The following is a 19,751-nucleotide window of genomic DNA, read 5'->3' as shown; positions in this document are numbered from 1 at the left end:
GGGCCAGGGCTCCGCATTGCGGTCCCATGGACACATTCATTCGGAGCAGCAAAACCCACCCAGAATAACCCAGTAGCCGACGGAAAGAACACAGAAACACGGCGTTCCCGGTGTGTTCGTGGAATGTTCCGCAGCAACCAGCAAGGGCACTCGCTGCAGGAGAAGGGCTCCGGGCAGCCCCAGAAAGCACAGACCCACCCCCCAGGGCTCCGCCGCCCTCCCTCGCTCCAGACCGTGCTTACTCCTGCCAGAACGCCTCGCTTGTGCCCCCCTGCACTCGTGTGTGCGTCCCTTGCTCCTGTCCTCTGCATCCGGGTCGCAGCTCAACACCCGGCTCTGGTCAGCCCACCCGTGGCCCTGGAGGCACCCTCCCCACAACACACACAAAGGCACAGGGTCGGAAGATCTGCAACACCCCAGGAACGAAGATCCCCAATGCTTCCAGGAGGAGAAACACAGAACACTCACCACAAACTGAAACCCTGCATCGGAGAAATCAGCAGCCCGACGCTGGGGCCCAGAGGACGGGGGTGGTGTCCCCAAGCCCGAGGCAAGACCTCATCCCGTCTGCAGTTCTAAGTCAGCTGAGCCTCTGGCCAAGTAGAGACGCAGCTGCAGACACACGAGGGCTCAGGTGCTTTCCTACGTACGTGCCCAGGGTCCCCCAACTGAGGGAGAAAGGGGACCAGAGCACGCGGTCCTAGAACTGGGAAAGGGACTCCCGGCCCGAGGGCGGGCGGGATCCCAGCGAGCGGGAAGGCGGGGCTGGGGACGTGCTCCCGAGGGGGAAGCAGCAGCTGCATCAGCCAGGACCGAGGCCGAGAGTCTGGGAACTAATCGGTAGAAGCAAACCGAGAACCAAGAAAACAGCAAAGAGAAGTTATAACCACAGTCAGAATAGTGATACAAACCCACACACACAAAAATCAATTAACCGGACTTCCCTGAAAACAAACGCATTTGTTCTCCTAAAAACAACTCCAGAACTGAGAAGCCAACGGCACCGGGAGAAACCAACCACCTGGGAGCCCCACAGCTCTGCCAGGGACAAAACCCACCCGCGGAGCGGGGCGCAGACCCAGCCGAGGAGGAGAAGCAGGAGCAGGGAGAGACACTCACCGCCGCGCTGGTTCGCGAGCAGGATGCAAATTTGGAAATGCCCAAACTGGAAACAGCTCAGACGTCGCTCAGCAGAAGGCAGAACAAGCCGGCGCCTCCATCCAGCGGGAAGCCCTTGGCGTCAAGGCACGAGGGGCCGCTGGCACGCGCAGGGACGTGGATGACTCTCACGATAATTCTGCAGCTAGAAGCAGCCAGACCCAGAACAGACCACGGCACACGCCCCGCCATGCCACCGCTAACTTCCCGTGGAGAAAGAAGCCAGGCTCCAAGGACACGATGGGTCACTGCCCGATGTCCGGAGCCGCTGAACGCGCAAAGGAGGACAGCAGATGAGTGGCTTCCAGGGGTTGGGAGGGAGGGAAATGGGAGGGGGGAGGGCCACTGGGGTTGGGGTCCTCCGGCTGGAGCGGGTGATGGGCAAGCTTTGGAACCAGATGCCAGTGAACAGGCCCGAACTGCGGGGCCTCAGAGAACGGGAGAACTGGCAGACCAGGGGAGGCCCATGTTTGTTGCCAGAGTGCGTGGTGAGAGGACACAGGTCTGTCTGCCTAACACCTGACGCACGCAGAGAACATTCCCGTCCAGTGCTGGGCCTCCACGTGAGCCTCAGGAGAGTTCAAACACTCAGGAAAGCAAACTGGAAACTCCCTGATTCCAGCCGGAGACGGGCCGAGCTCCTGGAGCCATGAGGGGCCGTCCCTGCCCCGTCAAGCTCCCTGCCTCGCCGCCAGGCTCTGCAGCACAGGCCGCCCCGCTGCTCACTGGGCCCCACCACCAAGAAGCTCTGGGACCTCAGGGTGGTTCCGCACACCCAACCTTCCTCCTGGGGCCACAGAGACATGGGCAGACCCTCGCCCTTCTGTGAGTGCGACCGCAGGGCCCATGCGTGACCCACGTAGCCACAACTGACTCCACGCTCAAATGCCCTTCTCACAGACAGGAGCCCCTGTGCAAGCTCACATGGGTCACGCACACCACTCCCCTCCGAGGGGGGCAGGGGCCCAGTCCGTGGCCACCAGAGCCGCAGCCAGGATGCCCAGGAGGCGCGGGCAGGCCCACAGGTGGCCTCGGAGCCCAAGTGTTCCCCATGTCACCGGTGAGGCCGCAGCTGCAAGCCTCGGGCCCCCCACGTCCTCCCATGTCTTCCAGGGGCAGGTCAGCCCCGTGTCATTGTCCGTGGAGCCAGACTGCTCCCCTCCACGGTCAGCGAGCAGCACAGCCTCCCAGATGCTGAAGGACGCCCGGCGCCCACGCAAGCAGGGCCCACCCGTCACGCGGGGTCCGGCCCCGGCCACGCATGCCACCCAGCAGGTTGCCCCTGGCCCCGTAAGTCTCCACAGCTGGGGCAGCGTCTTCCCTGGACATGTGGCCTGGGCCTGCCAGGGGACCGAACCGGCTGGGCCTCCGTGTCCCCGAACAAGGCAATGCCAGAGGCCCCTGCAAAGTGCCACGGTGCAGAGGCCCCACGTGTGGCAGCGGACAGCGTGAAAGGCTACGAGGGCCGTGGGGCGCCGAGGGAGGGAGACGGCCTGCTCCCCGCGGACAGCCTGGTGCCCCACACCTGCGGGCACGCCCAGGGCCGCTGGGCGCGTGGGGGACACTCTCCCCGCCTCACTCTTGTGCCTGCGTTAGGAGCGACATGAGCTCACGGCACAAAATTTGCAGAACAGCGAAAGTACAGAGAGAATGACCCATGCCAGAGCTCCCCCTGCTACACTCCTGGGCCTTCGCCTCGTTTACCACGTGACGCGCACACACCAAACCAGGTCACCCCATGTGACGGGCGGGCGTGCCGTCTCCCTCCTATGCCAGGTGCTCCCCGTGACCTCAGTCCTCCTCCTGCGGGGCGCTCCACACCAGCCACGTGGATCTGCCCGGGTCCTCACCCCACGCTCTGCTTCTCGGGGGGACTGACCCACCAGTGTGCACCCTGAGCACCCTGAAGCTGCCCAGTGCACCCCACTTGCGGCCAGGCGCGGACCTCACAGCCTTTGCCAGCTGTAAGGGTCACGGTTCTCTCAGAAAAGCTTCTTGTTTGACGAGGAGAACGTGATCCCCAGTGGAAGCAGGACCAGATACAGGACGGGACCCCAGTCCTGCCCAGGCATAGGTGACGACCTGGCCCCCATCTGGGGGTCTCTGTCGCATCAGAGGTCTTACCGAGTTCTTTGGAGCCCTGGCTCTCGCTGGCTAGCTCGCCCATCTTCACGAGGGCGTCAAAATAGCCTTTGGCAGCGTAGGTCACACCTGAGAGACGAGAGAAGAACAGTTAGGGCCCTTCCTGCGGATGGATCCTCAGCACCCACGCCGTGCGCGCGGCGCGTGCCAGTCCCCCGAGCTCCGCGGCCCTTCCGCCTGGGCTGAGCGCACCCCGTTTCTCACTGGCGTTCTCCTCTCGTTGGGACTGTTAGACCTGCTGCTCTAAGAACGTGGTGCCCAGTCAGGCCCAGAGCTACTCCGGTCAACACCTGGGTGCCGTCGTCAGCCCCCCGGATTGGGCGAGAAGTGGCAGGGCCCACCAAGGACACGTCACGAGGCCACACCCTGCCGGGCAGGACACAGCAGGAAGCTGTGCACACAGAGACCCCCCAGCCAGCCGCGGGCAGACAGCGCCCTTCACGTCTCCAAGCTGAGGCCACACCGTGGGCCCACCGCACACCCCACGGCGACTGGGGCCCAGGATGTGCCCCTGGCGCCCAAGGAAGAGCCCAGTGCCCGCCGACCTTGCGCAGGGGCCCGCCCGCCTTACAGGCTGGGGAGGACAGGCTGGGAGCAGCGCCAGCCTCTCGTCTGCTCCCTCCAGAGCCCTGGCCGCGGCGTCTAACTGGGCACACCATCGCCTCTTTTCCAGGTGGCTTCCCACGAAGCACGCGCCCTCGGCAGCCCCATGGCTGGGCCACGTCTGCTGCTGGGAGGGGAGGGCTCCTCAAAGCCGATCAGAGAAAAGCCAAGCCTGGCATGGGGAGGGGCAGCAGAGGGGACAGTGGCGGCGTGTCTGGCTGAGCTTGGTGCTGAAGGCCAGTCTGGAGAAATGGGCAGTGAGGGAGCCCTGATTCTCCATACCCGGCCCCTGGAGAGCCTCACAGGGGTCCCCAGTAGGTGCAGAAAGGCCCGGAAGGAAACCTGGCCTCACATCAAAGGGCAGGGTGTGGCCATGACCGGGACTGACTGGGAGTGAGATGACGACCCCCCACCAGGCGGCCAGGTGAGGCTGCGGAGAGGCCTACAGAGGGCGGCTCCGGAAGGGGAGCCCGTCAGCCACATGCAAGGCCCCGCATGCTGGTGCCCAAGAGAAGCGCGCCCCAGCCAGGAAGAGAGGAAAGCCCGGTCCGGCTCCACACGCACCGCGAGGGGCTTTGCTCGCAGTACCCGAGACCCCAGCTCCGCCCTCCTGCCCCTTCCCTCTGCCGCCGGCCTGCAGACTGGGCGTCTGTCCTGCACAGTGTGTTTCGGCTCAGCAGACCTGACGGGACGTTCGCCCACAGGCTGGGCCGGCTCTCAACTCCTGGCAGGCACAGAGGTCGCCACCAAAGCCTAGGACCTGCCATCGTCGTTAAGACCCTACAGGCCAGATTTCAGCTTGAGGAAGGGACAGAACCTCGAGGCGAGCAGCTGGGCCTCCTTTCTCACGGGGCTCCTGGGGCAGTGTCCCTGTGCACGGGGCTGCAGGGCGGAGGGAGGGCAGCTCGGGAGAGCCTGCGGGGTGCAGAACACAGTGTGCGCCCCGAAACCAGAAGACCTGCAAGGCCCCGCCCCTCCACACCCACACGGAACCAGGGAGACGGCCAGGCGCTAGCGCCGCCCACCCGCACACAGCAGGAACCCAGGAGCCCTGCCCCACACTCCTGGCATGATCTGTGTGTGACATCAAGGCCACTCTCCTGCAAAAGGGTCCGTGTGCCACAGCCACGCGGAAGAGGAAGGACCAGGGCCGCGGTGGAAAGCTATGTCGTGGACCGGCACACAACCGGAGACCCTCCCTGCCCCCGAGACGGGGCCAGTGGGCAGGACTGTGGCCAGACATCTCCAGCTGCAGGCCAGCAAGGCCGCTGTCCGGGAACCCGGTGCCACTGGCTGCTCTGTCTCCAGGGGACCACAGAGACTGCCCAGCCCTCTCCTCGCCGCCCCCAACCCAAGGTCCCACCCAACCGTGTCCCCACAGGGCCGTGCACACCCCAGGACAGCTGTCACACGCTGGCGTCCGCTCTGCACAAACAGCCTCCCTGCTGGGGGGAGCGGCTCTGCTGACAAGGATGTCACGGTTAGAGCGACAGCCTGACACCCACCCTGGAGAGACACTGGGTGGGGGAAACCAGCATCGGGCTCTGAGAAGCGGGCGTCCCTGACCACAGCGTGACTCGGCCGCTGGGCTGGAAGGGCCCAGACACCTGCAGCACGTGCCGGTACCAATGTCCCCTCCCCGAGCGAGGGCCCTGAGTCCTGGGTCTCTGTGAATGGTGCGGGCCCCAAGCCCTACGCCCAGCCCCGCAGACGAAGGTTCTGAGGACAGACACCCACAGCCACCGTCTTTAGGTGCCGCGGGCAGACACCGAGCCCTGCCCCCAGGACTGCACACTGGGTACAGACTCCGCTGCTCGCAGGCCTCAGGCGCGGCCCCCACCCTCTCTCCTCCCCCTGCATCCAGCCCCCCCCCACCCCAAGTGCTCCCACCCCGCGGCCTCACCCGCCAGGGCCTTCTCGTAGTTCTTCCCCATGGCGATGAAGTTCCGGAGACTGGGGTTGAACTGCTCCATGATGGTCTGCGAAAAGCAAGAAGAGAACAGGTGTGAGTGATCCCGGTGACCTGGGAACCCCAGGAGCGTCCCAACAGGGGGAAAACCCACAGGTGAAGACCACGAAGCCCCAGCCACGCTTCTGGAGTACAGACCCCAGCCCTGCCCTCGGGCAGACACTCCCTGCCCCCCCCCCCACCTTGGGTGTCCCCTCCGCACGGTGGGGACAAGGACACGGCACCGTGCGGGGCTTCTGCAGATCAAACAAGCCACCACGGAGCACGGGCTGCGGGGCCTGGCGGGCAGGCGGCGCACAGAAGGGCTGCTGCTGGGGCACCGCTCCCGTCTACAGGGGCTGAGTCAGCCGAGGAAACCCTCCTGCCCGGCACATGCGGCGCCGCCCAGCGCCCCTCCCGCAGACGTCTTCACTCAACGCAGCAGTCACTGACCGTCGCCTCTGATTCCAGGGACCCGTGGCCTGGTCTGCAAACACCCCGCGGTGAACGACCCAGCGGGCCGGGTCTTTTGCCCGACGGACTGCACTTCTTGCTGGAAGAAGTTAGATTTCCGCCGCCAAGACCAAATCAAGGTTTTCTTTTCTTTTCTTTTCTTTTTTTAAAGATTTTATTTATTTATTTGACAGACAAAGATCACAACTAGGCAAAGAGGCAGGCAGAGAGAGAGGAGGAAGCAGGCTCCCCGCCAAGCAGAGAGCCCGATGCGGGGCTCGATCTCAGGACCCTGAGATCATGACCTGAGCTGAAGGCAGAGGCTTTAACCACTGAGCCACCCAGGCGCCCCCAAATCAAGGTTTTCATCACAAGAGAAACACGGGTGTCCGAACGCCAGCAGAAGGCGACTTCCACGGGCAGCAGGCACTGCCCGCCGGGAGCCAGCCCGGCCAGTAAGGACACTGCACGGAACCTGCAAAGAACACCCGTCCCGGCCACATGCTTGTGCTCAGGTCCACGATGAGAACGGGCACGTGTCCGAACTTTCCTGAGGATGAGTGACAGCAGGTGCCCCTGAGGGGAAGCGCCCCACCCTGCCCCGGGCCACGGGGCCCCAGAGGCTTCTCTGTGACCTGAGGCGGGGTGAGCTCAGCCCCGAGCCCCCATCTGTGCGCAGCTCCAGCCCCAGTCACACCGGTTCTGGCCCCTCCCTGCCCTCTGCCGGCGGGAAGGGCTCTGGCGCTGCTGCCGCCCACCCCGGGGTGCAGCAGAGGGACACAGCCCAGCACTCACAGGGGACGAGGCCCTGCAGAGCTCCCACCCGCTCACGGACGGGGCTGGACCGAGGCTGGTGGAGGGTGTCCACTCGGCTCTACGCCACGTGGGGAACAAGGGAAGGAGACAGGGTGGGCGTGCCTTCCCGTCTGGACACAGCCAAGGGAAGGGCACCTGCTACACGCAGCCGCAGCACTGAGGGGTGCAGGGGGGCCCCGCAGTGTCCCGGCCACAGTCCCATCCCTGTGCAGCCGGCGCCCCGAGCGCAAAGGCCCACCCAGATCACAGAGCAGGAGGAAGCACCCTGCGCGGTCAGAGAGCACGACGGCGGGCCACGGGCTCCCGCAGGCAGGAAAGCAGGGGAGTGGGGCTGCCGGGGGTGCCGGGGACAGCAGAACAGCAGGCAAGCCGAAAGGTCGGTGAGGAGGTGGGAACGGGCCAGCCCACCGCCCCACAGCCTCACCTCCTGCGTGCAGAAGGCCCTGCTTTCCAGGCTGGATGGGAAGCCACGGGAGGGTCTAAGCCATGCGGTCCAAAAGGGAGACTCTTGCCGAGGGCCCCAACAGATACGGGGACCCCCACTGGAGCTGCTCTGGGATCTAAGAAGCAGGGCCCTTGGGAGAAGGGGCTGGACCCACGTGTCCTGCGGATGTGGCACCGTGATATGGGGACAAATGGGGCATGCGGGGGGCCGGATGGGGGGAGGCAGGCGAGATGCAGGTGGCTGCGTTGCGGACCCAGGAATCTAGATGTGCCAAATCCAGGGAGGGCCTGGGAAGAGGAATTGGGACGCCAGGTCACACAGCAAGGTCACACAGACGGGGGAAATCTGAGCGGGAAGCTGGGTTGGGGGGTGGTCACCATCTGGGGGTGAACGCAGGGCCTGTGGGAGCTCAAGCTGCCTGCAGACCTGGGGGCAGAGGAGGGCTCGTGATTCATGCTAGTTGTCCTTTCGCTTCCTCTTTTTTTTTTTTTTTGAAGATTTCTCTTTGTTCGTGAGAGAAAGAGACAGAAACGGAGGGAATGCAAGCGGGGAGAGAGGGAGAAGCAGACTCCCCAGCCGAGCAGGAGCCCGACTCGGGGCTCGATCCCGGGACCCTGGGACCATGATCTGAGCCAAAGTCACCCTGTGTGTCTGGTCCAGAAAGGAGTCAGGGTGCGGTGGGGTCCTGAGTCCGGTGTTGTTGGTGCCTGCAGGGGTGCAGGGGTGCAGGAGACCTTGTGCTCGTGTGTGTGCACACTAGCCCACGTGTGCACAGAGTTTCACACAAAGCACATTTCTCACTGTGGGGCTGGGCCCAGGTGTGAGCTACTGCCCTAGCGGGTGCTGGCACCAAAACACGCTCCCTTCTCAGGACTGCGGCCCCCTGGCTCCCGGGCAGCACCCCCAGCCTCCCAGCCAGAACAGGACACTCTGCCCAAGCTCATCCTTTGAGCCCCATCACCATCCTGAGCAACAGCAGGAAACAGGCCAGGAGCCACCCAGGCCGAGCGAGGGGTCACCGTGGCAGCCCGCCCACACCCTCCCAGCGACACACGGGGACAGCCGCCAGGTTTCGCTCCCTCAGCACGGCAGCTGAGCTCATGCGCCAGGAATGCAGGAGTGAGCGGGCAGGGCAGGTCGCCTGGGCAGGGCAGGTGGCTGGGACACCAGGTCTGGCCACACAGTGGCCGCTCTCTCACCTAGAGGCAGCGGCAGAGGCGGAACGGTCTCTGCCCCCGGCCGCTTGCTGCTCTGTGCAGAGCCCACTCCCCGGTCTCCTACAGAAGGAGTCGGCCACCTGCCTCCCGGGCACTGATGTCCTTGAACCCTGGCAGTCAGAGGCCTGGCGTGGGGCTCCTCTGACCTCCCTGCACAGCCCACGGCCGTGAGTGCCCTCTGCACCCACCCCACCACTGGCTCCGCTAACCAGGCCCCCGGGGAGGCTGGAGCATCACGGGCTCCCACCGGTTATCCTGCAGAGGAGGAGGGCTCCGCGGCCTGTCCCCGGCTGCCCTGTACTGTCACCCAGAGGGGAAGGGATGTTGCTATCTTTTCATGGGCTCTGCACGGAGCAAGCTGAGACCCGAACACCCACACCCTCCAGCAGGGGTCCATGCGCTTGGAGAGGGGAAGGGGCTGCTTTTCCTTGTGGGTACCAAGCCCAGGCTGCTCAAACAGGAGCAAGGCCGGGTGCAGCCTGCCTCCTGTCCGCAGCCACGTGCTGCGGGCCTCACACTCGTCCTGACACACAGGGCCCCAGAGCGCCACGGCGACAGAGACGCGCCACCACCCCACGTTCCAGGGCCACGTTCCCCAAGCCAGGCCACCATCCCACAACGTGAGCCGTGACCAGCTCTGCCCCTCGTGCTGTCTACACAGACGAGAGCCGCACGCTGACCTCAGCTCGGCCGTCGCACCTGGACGCTGTGTCTGTGTCCCTCTGGCAGCTTTCGAGGGCTAAGAATCAGCCCGCGGACCGTGAACAACAGAGTGGACGGCGCTCAAGGGGATTTTCCCCAAAGGACACACGACAGCACCGTAACCAAATTTTCTCTAACGATTCTCTTTCTTTTCTTCGAGACTGTATGCATCTTGGAGAAAGCGGGGGAAACGCAGACACACGTGCGCGCGTGAGCGGTGGGGAGGCAGAGGGAGAGACGCCCCTGCAGATGGCCCACTGCGCCCGGAGCCGGACACGCAGCTCGATCCCAGGATTCTGAGATCGTCCTGAGCCGAAACCAGGAATCAGATGCTCCACTGACCGAGCCATCCGGGCGCCCCTCTAGTGACCTTCTCCAACAACGTTTCTCTCCTCCAGCTAACTCCGCCGTAAGAACGCAGCGTACGACACTCGCGACAGGCACGTGTTAACCGACCGTTCACGGGATCGGTAACGCTTCCGGCCAACGCGGGCCTGTCCGCCCTTAGAGGCCAGCTACATGCGCATCTGCGACGGGGAGGGGCTCGGCAGTCCCGCCTCCGCTCGAGTCTCACCTGCGTTTTCCCTCAGTCACTTTGCTCACTCACTGGTTCGTCCAGCATCTCTTACCGATGCCTGGGGTACCAGGAGGGCTGCTGGGAGATCTGCCCAGGGCCCCTGGACGCCCCTCAAATACACACTGAGAAAGGGTTAGAGAGAGGACGTGTCTCTGCCCGACACACGAGCTCAGGCGAGCCGCGCAGTCACCCCCTGCCGGGACATCCCAGTGCCCGGTGCCCCGGCCACCCCGGGAATCTAACCAGATCTCTACGCAGGGGTGCCCCTGAGGACCCCAGCCACGCTTTCCTCTAAGAGCACCAGGGAGGGGACGAGCACCCTGCACAGGTGGCTGTTGGTAGGACCCCAGCACGCTGGGAGCCCGGGAGCCTTCCTGCCTGGGCGCTCTGGGCCGCTCCCCAGGCATTTCGATTTCCTCTGCAGCCACGGGTCTGCCCAGCCAGTGAGGAGACGGCGGTGAGACGCCTGGTCTCCACCTTGGGGGGTGAGGAGACGGGCCAACACGCTTCCAGAAAGGCGCTCTGGCGAGGGGCTGTGCGCCCGCCTGCTCCTGAGCCTGTGTCCGGCCGTGCCGCTCGCCACCTCGGGAATTCTGTTCACGCCTCAGCCCTGGCTCCGAGGCACGGCCCCTCCATCACCTCTGGCCGGCGGTCACAAAGGTGAAGTTCCTCTGCTGACAGGGCAAGTGACAGGCCTCTGCTTCCCCTCCCGTCCCTCCCACCGGCAAGGACGGATGGGGTGGGTGCGTTGGCCGGTGTCCTGAGCACACGGGCGTGCGCGGTGTGAGGCTGAGCCAGGTTTCCTTTCCCTCAGCACCTGGAAGAACTCCCCTAGGGGACAAGGTGGCACCGGGACCCCGGCTGGCCTCTGAGCCCCACCAACCCATGCCCTCACCCCACCGATCCGGGCGTGCCGCTGCCCCGGTTTGCAGATGGACAGAGGGAGGCCTGGGGAGGTCAAGAACCTGCCCACTAGTTCCGAGCGGACCCAGCTGGCCACACTGGGTCCGAGCTCACCCTTCGCCGCACACGGGCCTCACCTGTGTCCCGACGGCTGGAGCGGGTGCCATCCGACCAGCCCACCGGCTCTGGGCTGCTTCAGGATCCCCGTCCAGTGATGCCAGAACGAGGCAAGGGCCAAGGAGACGGGAATCGGCTCTGTGATCCCTACTGGAGGGCTGATGCCCGGGTGCCCACCCCTTCGCTTACCCAGGACGCACAGCCTCCAGCGGGGGAGGGGCCCAGTGCCTGCCCTCACGCGCCACCTCTGCGACGACGGCAGGGTAAGCGGGCACCACTCTGGGGCCAGCTGTCCAGGAGCTGCCCGGGGTGGGGGTGGCCATCCTTCAAGGGAGGTCTGCCCGCCGTGGCGCCCATGAAGAGCACGGACTCCCTGGGGCCCCGGGTGGAGGGCAAGGGGGTGGGGGGGGAGGCGGAGGGGGGACCACCAGGCTAAGTCAGGAAAGCCTGGCTTCTTGGGGCAGCTCTGGACGACTCCCACCTGGGGGCAGGGGCAGGTGGAAGGTTCTACCCCCTTTAAAAACAGGAGCAGCTATCCTGACGGTCCTTTCCGAAGGAATAAAACCAACCTGGAGCGTTCAGTGAGTGTGTGGGGGGCACCTTCCTGGAGGAGGTGAATCCTGAGTTGGACCCCGCTGGGTTAGAGCCAGAGGAAAGGTAAGGCTGTGTTCATACTTGCTCAGGAAAGAACTGGATGTGGTGAAGCTTCCGGAACAAAACAGCCACCACAGTGATGCTGGGAGAGTAAAGGCCAGCAGAGGACACAGAAAATGCCCCCCAAGGAGCAGGGACAAACTTGGCAGCACCCAACACACACACACGCTACCCTTTCACAGCACCAGCCCCCCATTCCCTCCACGGGACTCAGGTCACAACTCCCCGCCATGGGCACACAAGGCCTCAGCCCCACAGCCTCCCACAAAGATGAGGGCCCCATGGGGGAGGCCGACCCGGCCGCAGACCCCAAGGAAGGAGTGTTTAGAAGCAAGGAAACAAGATACCGGACTATTCCAGAATACAGAGGCTGCAGTTCCTGCCCACCCCCTGCCCCGGGAGGGCGGCAGCTGCGGGACCCCAGGGAAGGGAGACCAAGCTGCTGCCCTGCACCGAGGTGATGGTTCCTGCCCCATCAGCTTACAGTCAAGTGACAATTCGTGTCTCTGGCCTGGCACCTGGTGGGGTCGGGGGGCCCTGAGGCCCCAGGAGCAGGGATGGCCAGAGCCACTGGCAGAGCAGCTCGGGGACAAGGGACAGAAGTCTGGCTGTCTCTGGAACCCTACCTCCTGCAGGGAGGGGGGACAGCCCGCACAGGAGTGAGGAGCTGCCCGAGCGGTCAGGCTTCCGGCCACCCCGCTCCCCTCTCCGCAGCCTCGGAGGACCGTCGTCTCCTTAGGTCTGGACACCGGACACACCGTGCAGCAGGGTCCAGACACGGCCCCCAACAGCCCGGCCACCCCTCTCCTGTCTGGGAGACACCCTCCGTCCACGCTGACTTTGGGGGGTCACGGCCCCTCGTGGCTCCCACCGCAGACACCTTCCAGCGGCTGGCCACCTGCCCCTGACTGCTGGGCCCATCCCCGACCACTGGGCCCCACACCAGGGGACCTGTGTACTTAGGTCACTTCCTATGCACGCTTGTCACTGAGCTGAAGCCTGTGCTGCCTGCCCGTTGCTCTCAGGGTACAATTCCAGTGTGCTCCCGTGCACAGCTTTGTGTCGCCACGACCCGAGGTCGGCCGTGTGACTGAGGCGGGACAGAAACCACCCTGGCCCCAAACACGAGCAGCCTGGAAACCTGTCCCTCCGATTCAGCAACGGAGCACCAGGACCCCCCGCCGACCGAACCAGCCCCCTGCTCCTCGGGGGGGCCCCCAGGGCCACGCCTGGTGCTAAAGGCTGACTCAGTCCCCTAAAAATGCATGCGCTGAAGTCCCCGCCCCCAGCACCCCAGAACGTGACTGTACTTGGAAAGACAGTCTCGACAGAACTAACTAGGCTGCATGAGGTCATCAGGGTGGGCTGTGTTCCAGTCTCACTAGCGTCCTTCTAAGAAGGGATCAGGACACGGATGTACACAGAGGCACAACCCTGGGGGGACTCGGGCAGAAGGTGGCCGTTGGCCAGCCCAGGAGAGAGGCCTTGGGAGAACCAGCCCTGCCCATGCCTTGCTCTCAGACTCCAGGCCCCCACCGCCATCGGAAATCAATGCCTCACGGGAGCCACTGCCTACATGCCGTGTCACAGTGGCCGGAGCACCCAGATCACCCAGAGACACCGGGCCCACCCCAGTCACCACGGGAATGCCCAGTGTTGACAACACAACTAAGTGTGGTTCCTGCCTGCCCAGTTAGAACGTTCCACTGACCCGTCCGTGCCCCTGCTGAGGCTCGGACCTGAGTTTCACAGGGCTGGGCGTCCCGCTGGATGAAAAATTACCCGTGAGCAAGCAGAAAAGCAGCCTCGGAAGGCTCTGGAACCGCCCCCCCCGACCCCCGACTGCCCTCCTGTTCTACAGGACGGGCGGCTGATGGCTGCATGCTGACAGGAGCACGGGCCGCCGGGCACCCAGGAAGTCAGCAGCAGCACGGAGGCCTCTGCCTGGGCCTTCCCACCCTGCGCTGCCCCCTCTCTGGAAGCCAGCGACGACAACCACCCCACACCCAACGTGCTCTCCGTGCTCAGAAGTCTCCTACGGGCCTGTTCGCTCGCTAATGAGAAAACGGCCGCACAGAGGCTGAAAACTTGCCTGAAGTCTGCGGGACCCCGAACTGAAAGACAGACGGCCCCAGGCTTCGGCAGGCCTGCTTCCAGCCCGGGCTCAGCCACGGGCCAGCTGACGGCCTTGGAACACGCTGTTCCCCTCACCGGGACTCCCCCGCCAGGTGGGGAACAGCCAGGACCCCCCTCGAGAAGCAGGCTGAGGGATAAAGGAGGTCACGTGCACAGCTCTCAGCGGGGTGCGTGGCCCGTGGCCATCGAGGCTCCTCGTGATCACCAGCAGGTCGGGAAGCCCAGGTGGCCCGTGGCCGGAGCTCGGCCTGCCCCCCATGCCCGGGGCAGAGCCAGACAGAGAGCACGTGACGCAGCCCACGCTGCAGCCCCCTCCCAGGACTCCCGCTGCTGGCCTGACCGCAGCCCTTGGCCGAGAAGTGCCTGCCAGCCGCCCTAGCCCGGGGCCAGCAAGGCCCTGGATTCCCAAGGGCAAAATGGCCATGGCTGGAGCACCACTGGTCCCTGGAATGGAAAGGACATCGCTTCTGTGGGTGGGCAGCAGGGACTGAAGGGGGGGACAGGCAACAGGCCTTTTCTGCCAGACAGCATCTCCCAGGGCAGGGCCTGACCAGCTGCACAATGGGCTCGGGGAGCAGCAGGGGCCCCTCGGTCATCTCCCCGCAGGCAAGGAGCCTTCCGGCTCTGCTGCAACCCTTCCACTTCTTTTCCGGATTTTACTTACTCACTGGGGGTGGGGGCGAGGGTGAGCAGGAGGGGAGGAGAAGGAGCTGAGGGGGAAGCGGGCTCCCCACTGAGCAGGGGGCCCGACACAGGGCTCGGTCCCGGACACTGCGATCATGACCTCAGCCAAAGGCAGTCCCTTAATGGACTGAGCCCCCAGGGGCTCCAGAACCCCTTCTTTAAAGAGCCCCGCCAAAAGCAGGCCAGCTGTGACCGTGCGTGGTTCCTGGGTGAGGCACATGCCCTGTTGGACAGAGTTCTGGCTCCGAACAGGGGCACCCCCTCCTACCCCCTCACACCATCCTCACCCCCAACTCTGACAGCAGGACGTCAATTTTTTTTTTTTAAAGATTTATTTAGGGGCACCTGGGTGGCTCAGTGGGTTAAGCCTCTGCCTTCGGCCCAGGTCATGGTATTAGGGTCCTGGGATCGAGCCCCACGTCGGGCTCTCTGCTCAGCGGGGGGCCTGCTTCCCCCTCTCTCTGCCTGCCTCTCTGCCTACTTGTGATCTCTGTCAAATAAATAAATAAAATCTTAAAAAAAAAAGATTTATTTATTCATTTATTCATTCATTTGACAGAGGAAGATCACAAGCACGCAGAGAGGCAGACGGGGTGGGGAGGAAGCAGGCTCCCCACTGTATACAGAGCCCGATGCAGGACTCGATCCCAGGACCCTGATACCATGACCTGGGCCGAAGGTAGAGGCTTAACCCACGAAGCCACCCAGACGCCCCAAGACTTCACTTTCTTTCGCAGGGCAGACACCTGTGACATCCCGGTGCGTCTCACGGTCTGCTACCCATGTCTTCACCTGGCCCACGCCTCCCTGTGACTGTCCCTGGCGTGGTGGGCAGGGGCAAACCTGGACACCATGTCCACACACCATTAGCAGCTCAGAAGGAGCAGGGGTCCCGGCTGGTGCCTGAAGCCCCTCTTCGGCGGAGAAACAAGAAAGGGCAGGAAAAACAGCAGGATGGGCATCCAGGCCTGGAGAACACTTCAGAGACTCGCCTGGAAAACTGGCCGCTGATTCCCGAAGGCCCAGGTGACAATGCCAGGCGCGGGGACACTGAGGGCGGGAGCCGAAGCAAAGCTCGGAAGAGCCAGACTCTGTGCGCGAAGTGGTGTTAAAAAATCCGTACGAGTTTCCTTCACAGATAATACAAGCTTTTCTAGGAACTGTCGAAATGATTCTCAAAACCCGTCCCTGCAAGTAGGAACTTAGTATCTCGCACAAGCAGCAGCAAGGCCGTTCTGACCGGTGGTCTTGTTTCCTCCTGGTGGCCCACACGGGCCCCGGCACCGCTCCGTTCGGACTCCTCATGGGCTGACCCCCGGGGTGCGCGGCTGCACCGTCTGCGCCCTCGGGAGGCTCATCTCATAGCAGAAGACCCCGAGCCCGGGTCCGCCAGCCCCCGGATGGGCGCTGGAACGGGAAGGGGCACCTGCAGGGACCTGCGAGCATCCTGGCCGTCGTGCACCTGCAGGAGGACTGAGACCGCTGGGCCACAGAGCCAGGGCACGGGAAGGCCAGGCAAGCCTCCTCCGTGGCGGCCCGCGGGAGCCCGACGGCCGGACAGGTGTCCGGGACAGATGGACGCGCCTGCACGTCCAGCACCGGCTGGAGGAGCAGCGGCGGCAGGAGGAGGATCCCGCAGACCGTGCGGGCACAGATCCCCTGGCCCCAAGGTCACCTCTTAGAGACGGGCTTGGTCTGGCTCCAGGTCCCGCTTTCCCACCCCAGCTCTTCTCGTCACAGGCCCAAGGGTCCCCCCACTGTGGGGACCAACACCAAGGCCCCAGGATGTGACAGGGCCGACCGCTTCCCAGCCAACACCCAGCCTGACTGTGGGCCCCGGCGAAGAGGGACACAGACCTGCCACAGCCTCCTAAAGTCGAGCGGGACTGAGCCGCCGCCCTCGGAGCAGACAGCCGGGAGGGCAGACCCTGGCAGAGACGCTGAAGGCCCCGCAAACACAAGCACCCCAAACCCCAGCTGCTTCATCCCAAGCAGGGCTTGAGGTCAAGACTGGCTTTACTCGGCAGCAAGTCACGCGAAGACAAAACATTCCGCGCTTTAAGAGAAGCCCCGGTCCCCACCTCCCCTCAGGCCACTGGCTGGGGCCGCTTGCGGCCACTGCGCTGCGCCCTTCGAGCCACGTCCAGGTCATGCTGCACACTCAGGGCCAGTGTGATCAGCGCTGGGGAGGCGGCGGTCGGCTGGGTCCGCGCTGTCCCCGGTTACTGCGGCTGTTGTCGTGGGCAGCAGCACAGGGCTCCCAGCCCGACAGCGTCCCAGGGCTCCGTCTCCAGGGGACACAGGTCTGCATCCTAGCAAGGACAGCCTCCCCGCACTCAGGGGCCAGGAAGGCGACATAGGGCAGGCCCTGGCTCAGTGCACCTGGAGGCGAGAAAAGAGGACAGGAACCAGCCTGGCCGGCAGCTCAGCACAGCCCCGTGCCGGACCGACAGCCCAGGTGTCCCCCCGGGGGGACGGCAGCACGGCAACGTCTGGGGTGCCAGGCCAAGCTGACTGGGGACAAAAGAGCAGCAAGGCCAGCCCTGCCTGGGGCCCACCCAGCCCTGCAGTGACACTTCAGGGCTCTCCAGAGTGCGACCCAGACCTGCCCACTCGGGAGGAGTGCCAGCCCGCCTCCCCGAGCCCAGGAGGAGGGGTGAGGCCCTCTCGCACAGCAGCTAGTCCTCCCACAAAAGGCGGCCTGTCCCAGCCAGCACATCCCGGCCAGGAGAGGCGGGAAGAGGGCAAGCCTGAAGACAGCTTCGCTGCAAAGCGGGGGCGACACCGTGAGCCCGACAGACACGAGACGCACTCCTGCGGCACCGCCCCAAAAGCCCAGGGCCAGCAGCGGCCACTACTGTGACCCGGAGCAGCAGGTGCCCGTGGGTCAGTCCCAGGAGCCCAACCAGGTTCCCAAACACAGGACATGTGTTCAGAGTAAGACCCGGAGGAACGGTGCGGGCAACACACGCCCAGAGCTCTGGAACCACGGGCCTGGGCCCGAGCGCCTCCAGGCCGCACACCAGGTCCCCCGTGAGCCGGCAAGGCCCTGTGCTCAGAGCCGACGATCTCTGGGATGACTTGGGCACAAGGAGCTGCCACGGCCAAATACCTCAAGGTCAGTGCAACAGAGAAACTGCCCTTCACTGCCCCAGCTCCCCCAGGAAGGGGGTGGGAGGTGCACCCTTCAAACGCTAGCGGCAGGGACGGACAGGCACCACGTAGCACACGCAGGAGCAGCGAGGCTCAGGCGTCCCGTCGGTGACAGCAGGCCCTGCCGCCTTATCAGAATATAGGACCCCAACGGGCACCCCGGAAAGTACCTTTGGAGCACAGCCAACAAGCACCACACACGTGTGTGCACACAAACTTGCGTTCACGCTCACACGCGTGTGTGCAGAGCTGGGCACGGTGTGGGGACTCCTTGCCTCCTCCCCCAAGCAGGCGGCAGCGGGCTCCTCCCAGCGGGTGGTTTCCACCACCAAGGAAGCGACTCTCGGGGTGCCCGCACCTTCCCCGGCCGGCCTCGCCAGACGCCAGGCTGCTGAGGGCAGCACCCACTTTTGTGGGACTGCCCAGCCGTGGGAGGGGGGAAAGCAGGTCTGGGGTCAGCAGCACAGGACTTCCAAGGGCTCCCCCAAACACCCTCCTGCAGGAGTGGGTGCGACCCAGCGGAGGGGAGTGGGAACCGTGGGGAAAGCCAGCACTGGGCTCTCAGCTGCCCGGGCCGGCTCCCTCCCCCCAGGGCCAACACCCCCACCCGGCCCCCGCCCCTCCCCCCACCCCGGCTCCAGGAGCCCCATATCACCCCCAGGGCAGCCACGGCGTGCACAGGCCAGCTTCCCCACAACAGCCGCGGGCTGAGGAGCACAGAACCTCCAGAGACCAGCCTGGCCCTGCTGGCCAAGGGCTCGAGGCCACGCCCCCAGAAAGCACCCTGCCCGAGGCTCTCCTAGGGAGTCTTCCTCCTCGGGCTGTCTCCCACCTTCCCGCATCCTCAGGCCCAGCGATGCCGAAGCCGCTGTCCCCAGGGAAGCTGCCGCAGCCACCACCCTGAAGGCTCATCAGGTCGGCCAAAAGCCCAGCTTCTCTTGGCTTAGAAAACCATGAGAAACACCCACCTGACAACTGCTCCCCAAAACCCCCGCCCCAGGGACGTGAGGTCAGCTACTCTAGAAGCCTCCCTCCAGCATGTGGGGTCACTCACAGGTCTCTCCCGGGAGAGCTGCGTTTTGGCTTAATTCTGAGCAGTGGATGCCTGCCCGCCTCCCTCTGTCCCTCACGCCCAGCAACCGCCTGGGGCTGCCCCCAGACTAGGTCTTGGAAGCCGGGCTCTGCAGCTCCAGCCCACCAGCGCCAGCCCTGTGCCTCCCCCCAGAAGGCTTCAGTGCATGTCCCCTACCCCAGCTCAGAGGGTGAGCTCTCAGTGGCCGCCTGGAAGCCATTCCGCTTCTCTCCCTGCGCTGCTTCTGAAGGGCCCCAAGGACGAGGCTCCCACAGGGACCGGGCCACGAGGACAGACACAGAAGTCCGTGGGGCTGATTCTCCAGAAAGGAGCACGTTCCATTCCCACATCTTTAATCAGCAAAGCCAAGGACAAGCGGCCCTTGGCCCACTGCTCCTTTCTTTGCCAAAGCAAACAGAGCTCAAAGCTGCCGCTAGAACAGTGCAGGGGACGCCGAGCAGGGCCACAGCCCGGCCACAGAGGCAGCACGGCCCCCCGACAGGACGGCGGACCAGCCAGGACCACACGGACTGCTCCGGCTGCGCCCTGCCTGCCTCAGTGCGGGCCGGTTCCGCCAGCCCCGGGGACCCCCGCGGACCCCCGCTGCCCCACCGGGCGGCTCAGCCACCGAATGCTGCGCTCCCAGGGGACAAAACACAAAAGGGTAAGAGAGCACCAGCACTCGAAGACTTGGCGGTCGGGCCACGGAGCGTCAGGAAGAACACCGCCCACAAAGGCAACCTGGCGGCCTGGCAGTGCGGCGGGCGGCGACCAGGAGCGGCCGCGGGGGCACAGCCCTGCCGACACCGAGCCCCGCCGGGGCCAGCCTCCCTGAGCTGCGGGCTCCTCGCGACACTTGCCCCACGCGAGCTCACCAATCAGCCGCCCCGCAGGCAGAAAGCACAGGCTCGCCTGTTGAACGTGCACCCACACTCTCCCGCCGGCTTCCAGAGGGGTTCGAGGCCCCACAC

At 64.9% G+C, this 19,751-nt stretch overlaps 1 protein-coding gene across 3 annotated transcripts in view; it reads right to left on the bottom strand.

Moving 5' to 3' along the window:
- BAIAP2 (BAR/IMD domain containing adaptor protein 2) overlaps positions 1-19,751 on the bottom strand; it is a 62,415-nt gene that overhangs the window by 40,902 nt on the left and 1,762 nt on the right. For all 3 annotated transcript variants that reach the window (XM_045984026.1, XM_045984025.1, XM_045984027.1), the window contains exons 2-3: positions 5,807-5,882; positions 3,283-3,369 (exon numbers count right to left, since the gene is read on the bottom strand). In XM_045984026.1, coding sequence (XP_045839982.1) covers positions 3,283-3,369; positions 5,807-5,882 — 163 coding nt within the window. The remainder of the gene's footprint in view (positions 1-3,282; positions 3,370-5,806; positions 5,883-19,751) is intronic.

The sequence above is a fragment of the Meles meles genome, chromosome 18 (assembly GCF_922984935.1).
Source record: "Meles meles chromosome 18, mMelMel3.1 paternal haplotype, whole genome shotgun sequence".
NCBI classification, from domain to species: Eukaryota; Metazoa; Chordata; class Mammalia; order Carnivora; family Mustelidae; genus Meles; species Meles meles.
This window is presented reverse-complemented; position numbering and strand designations above follow the sequence as displayed.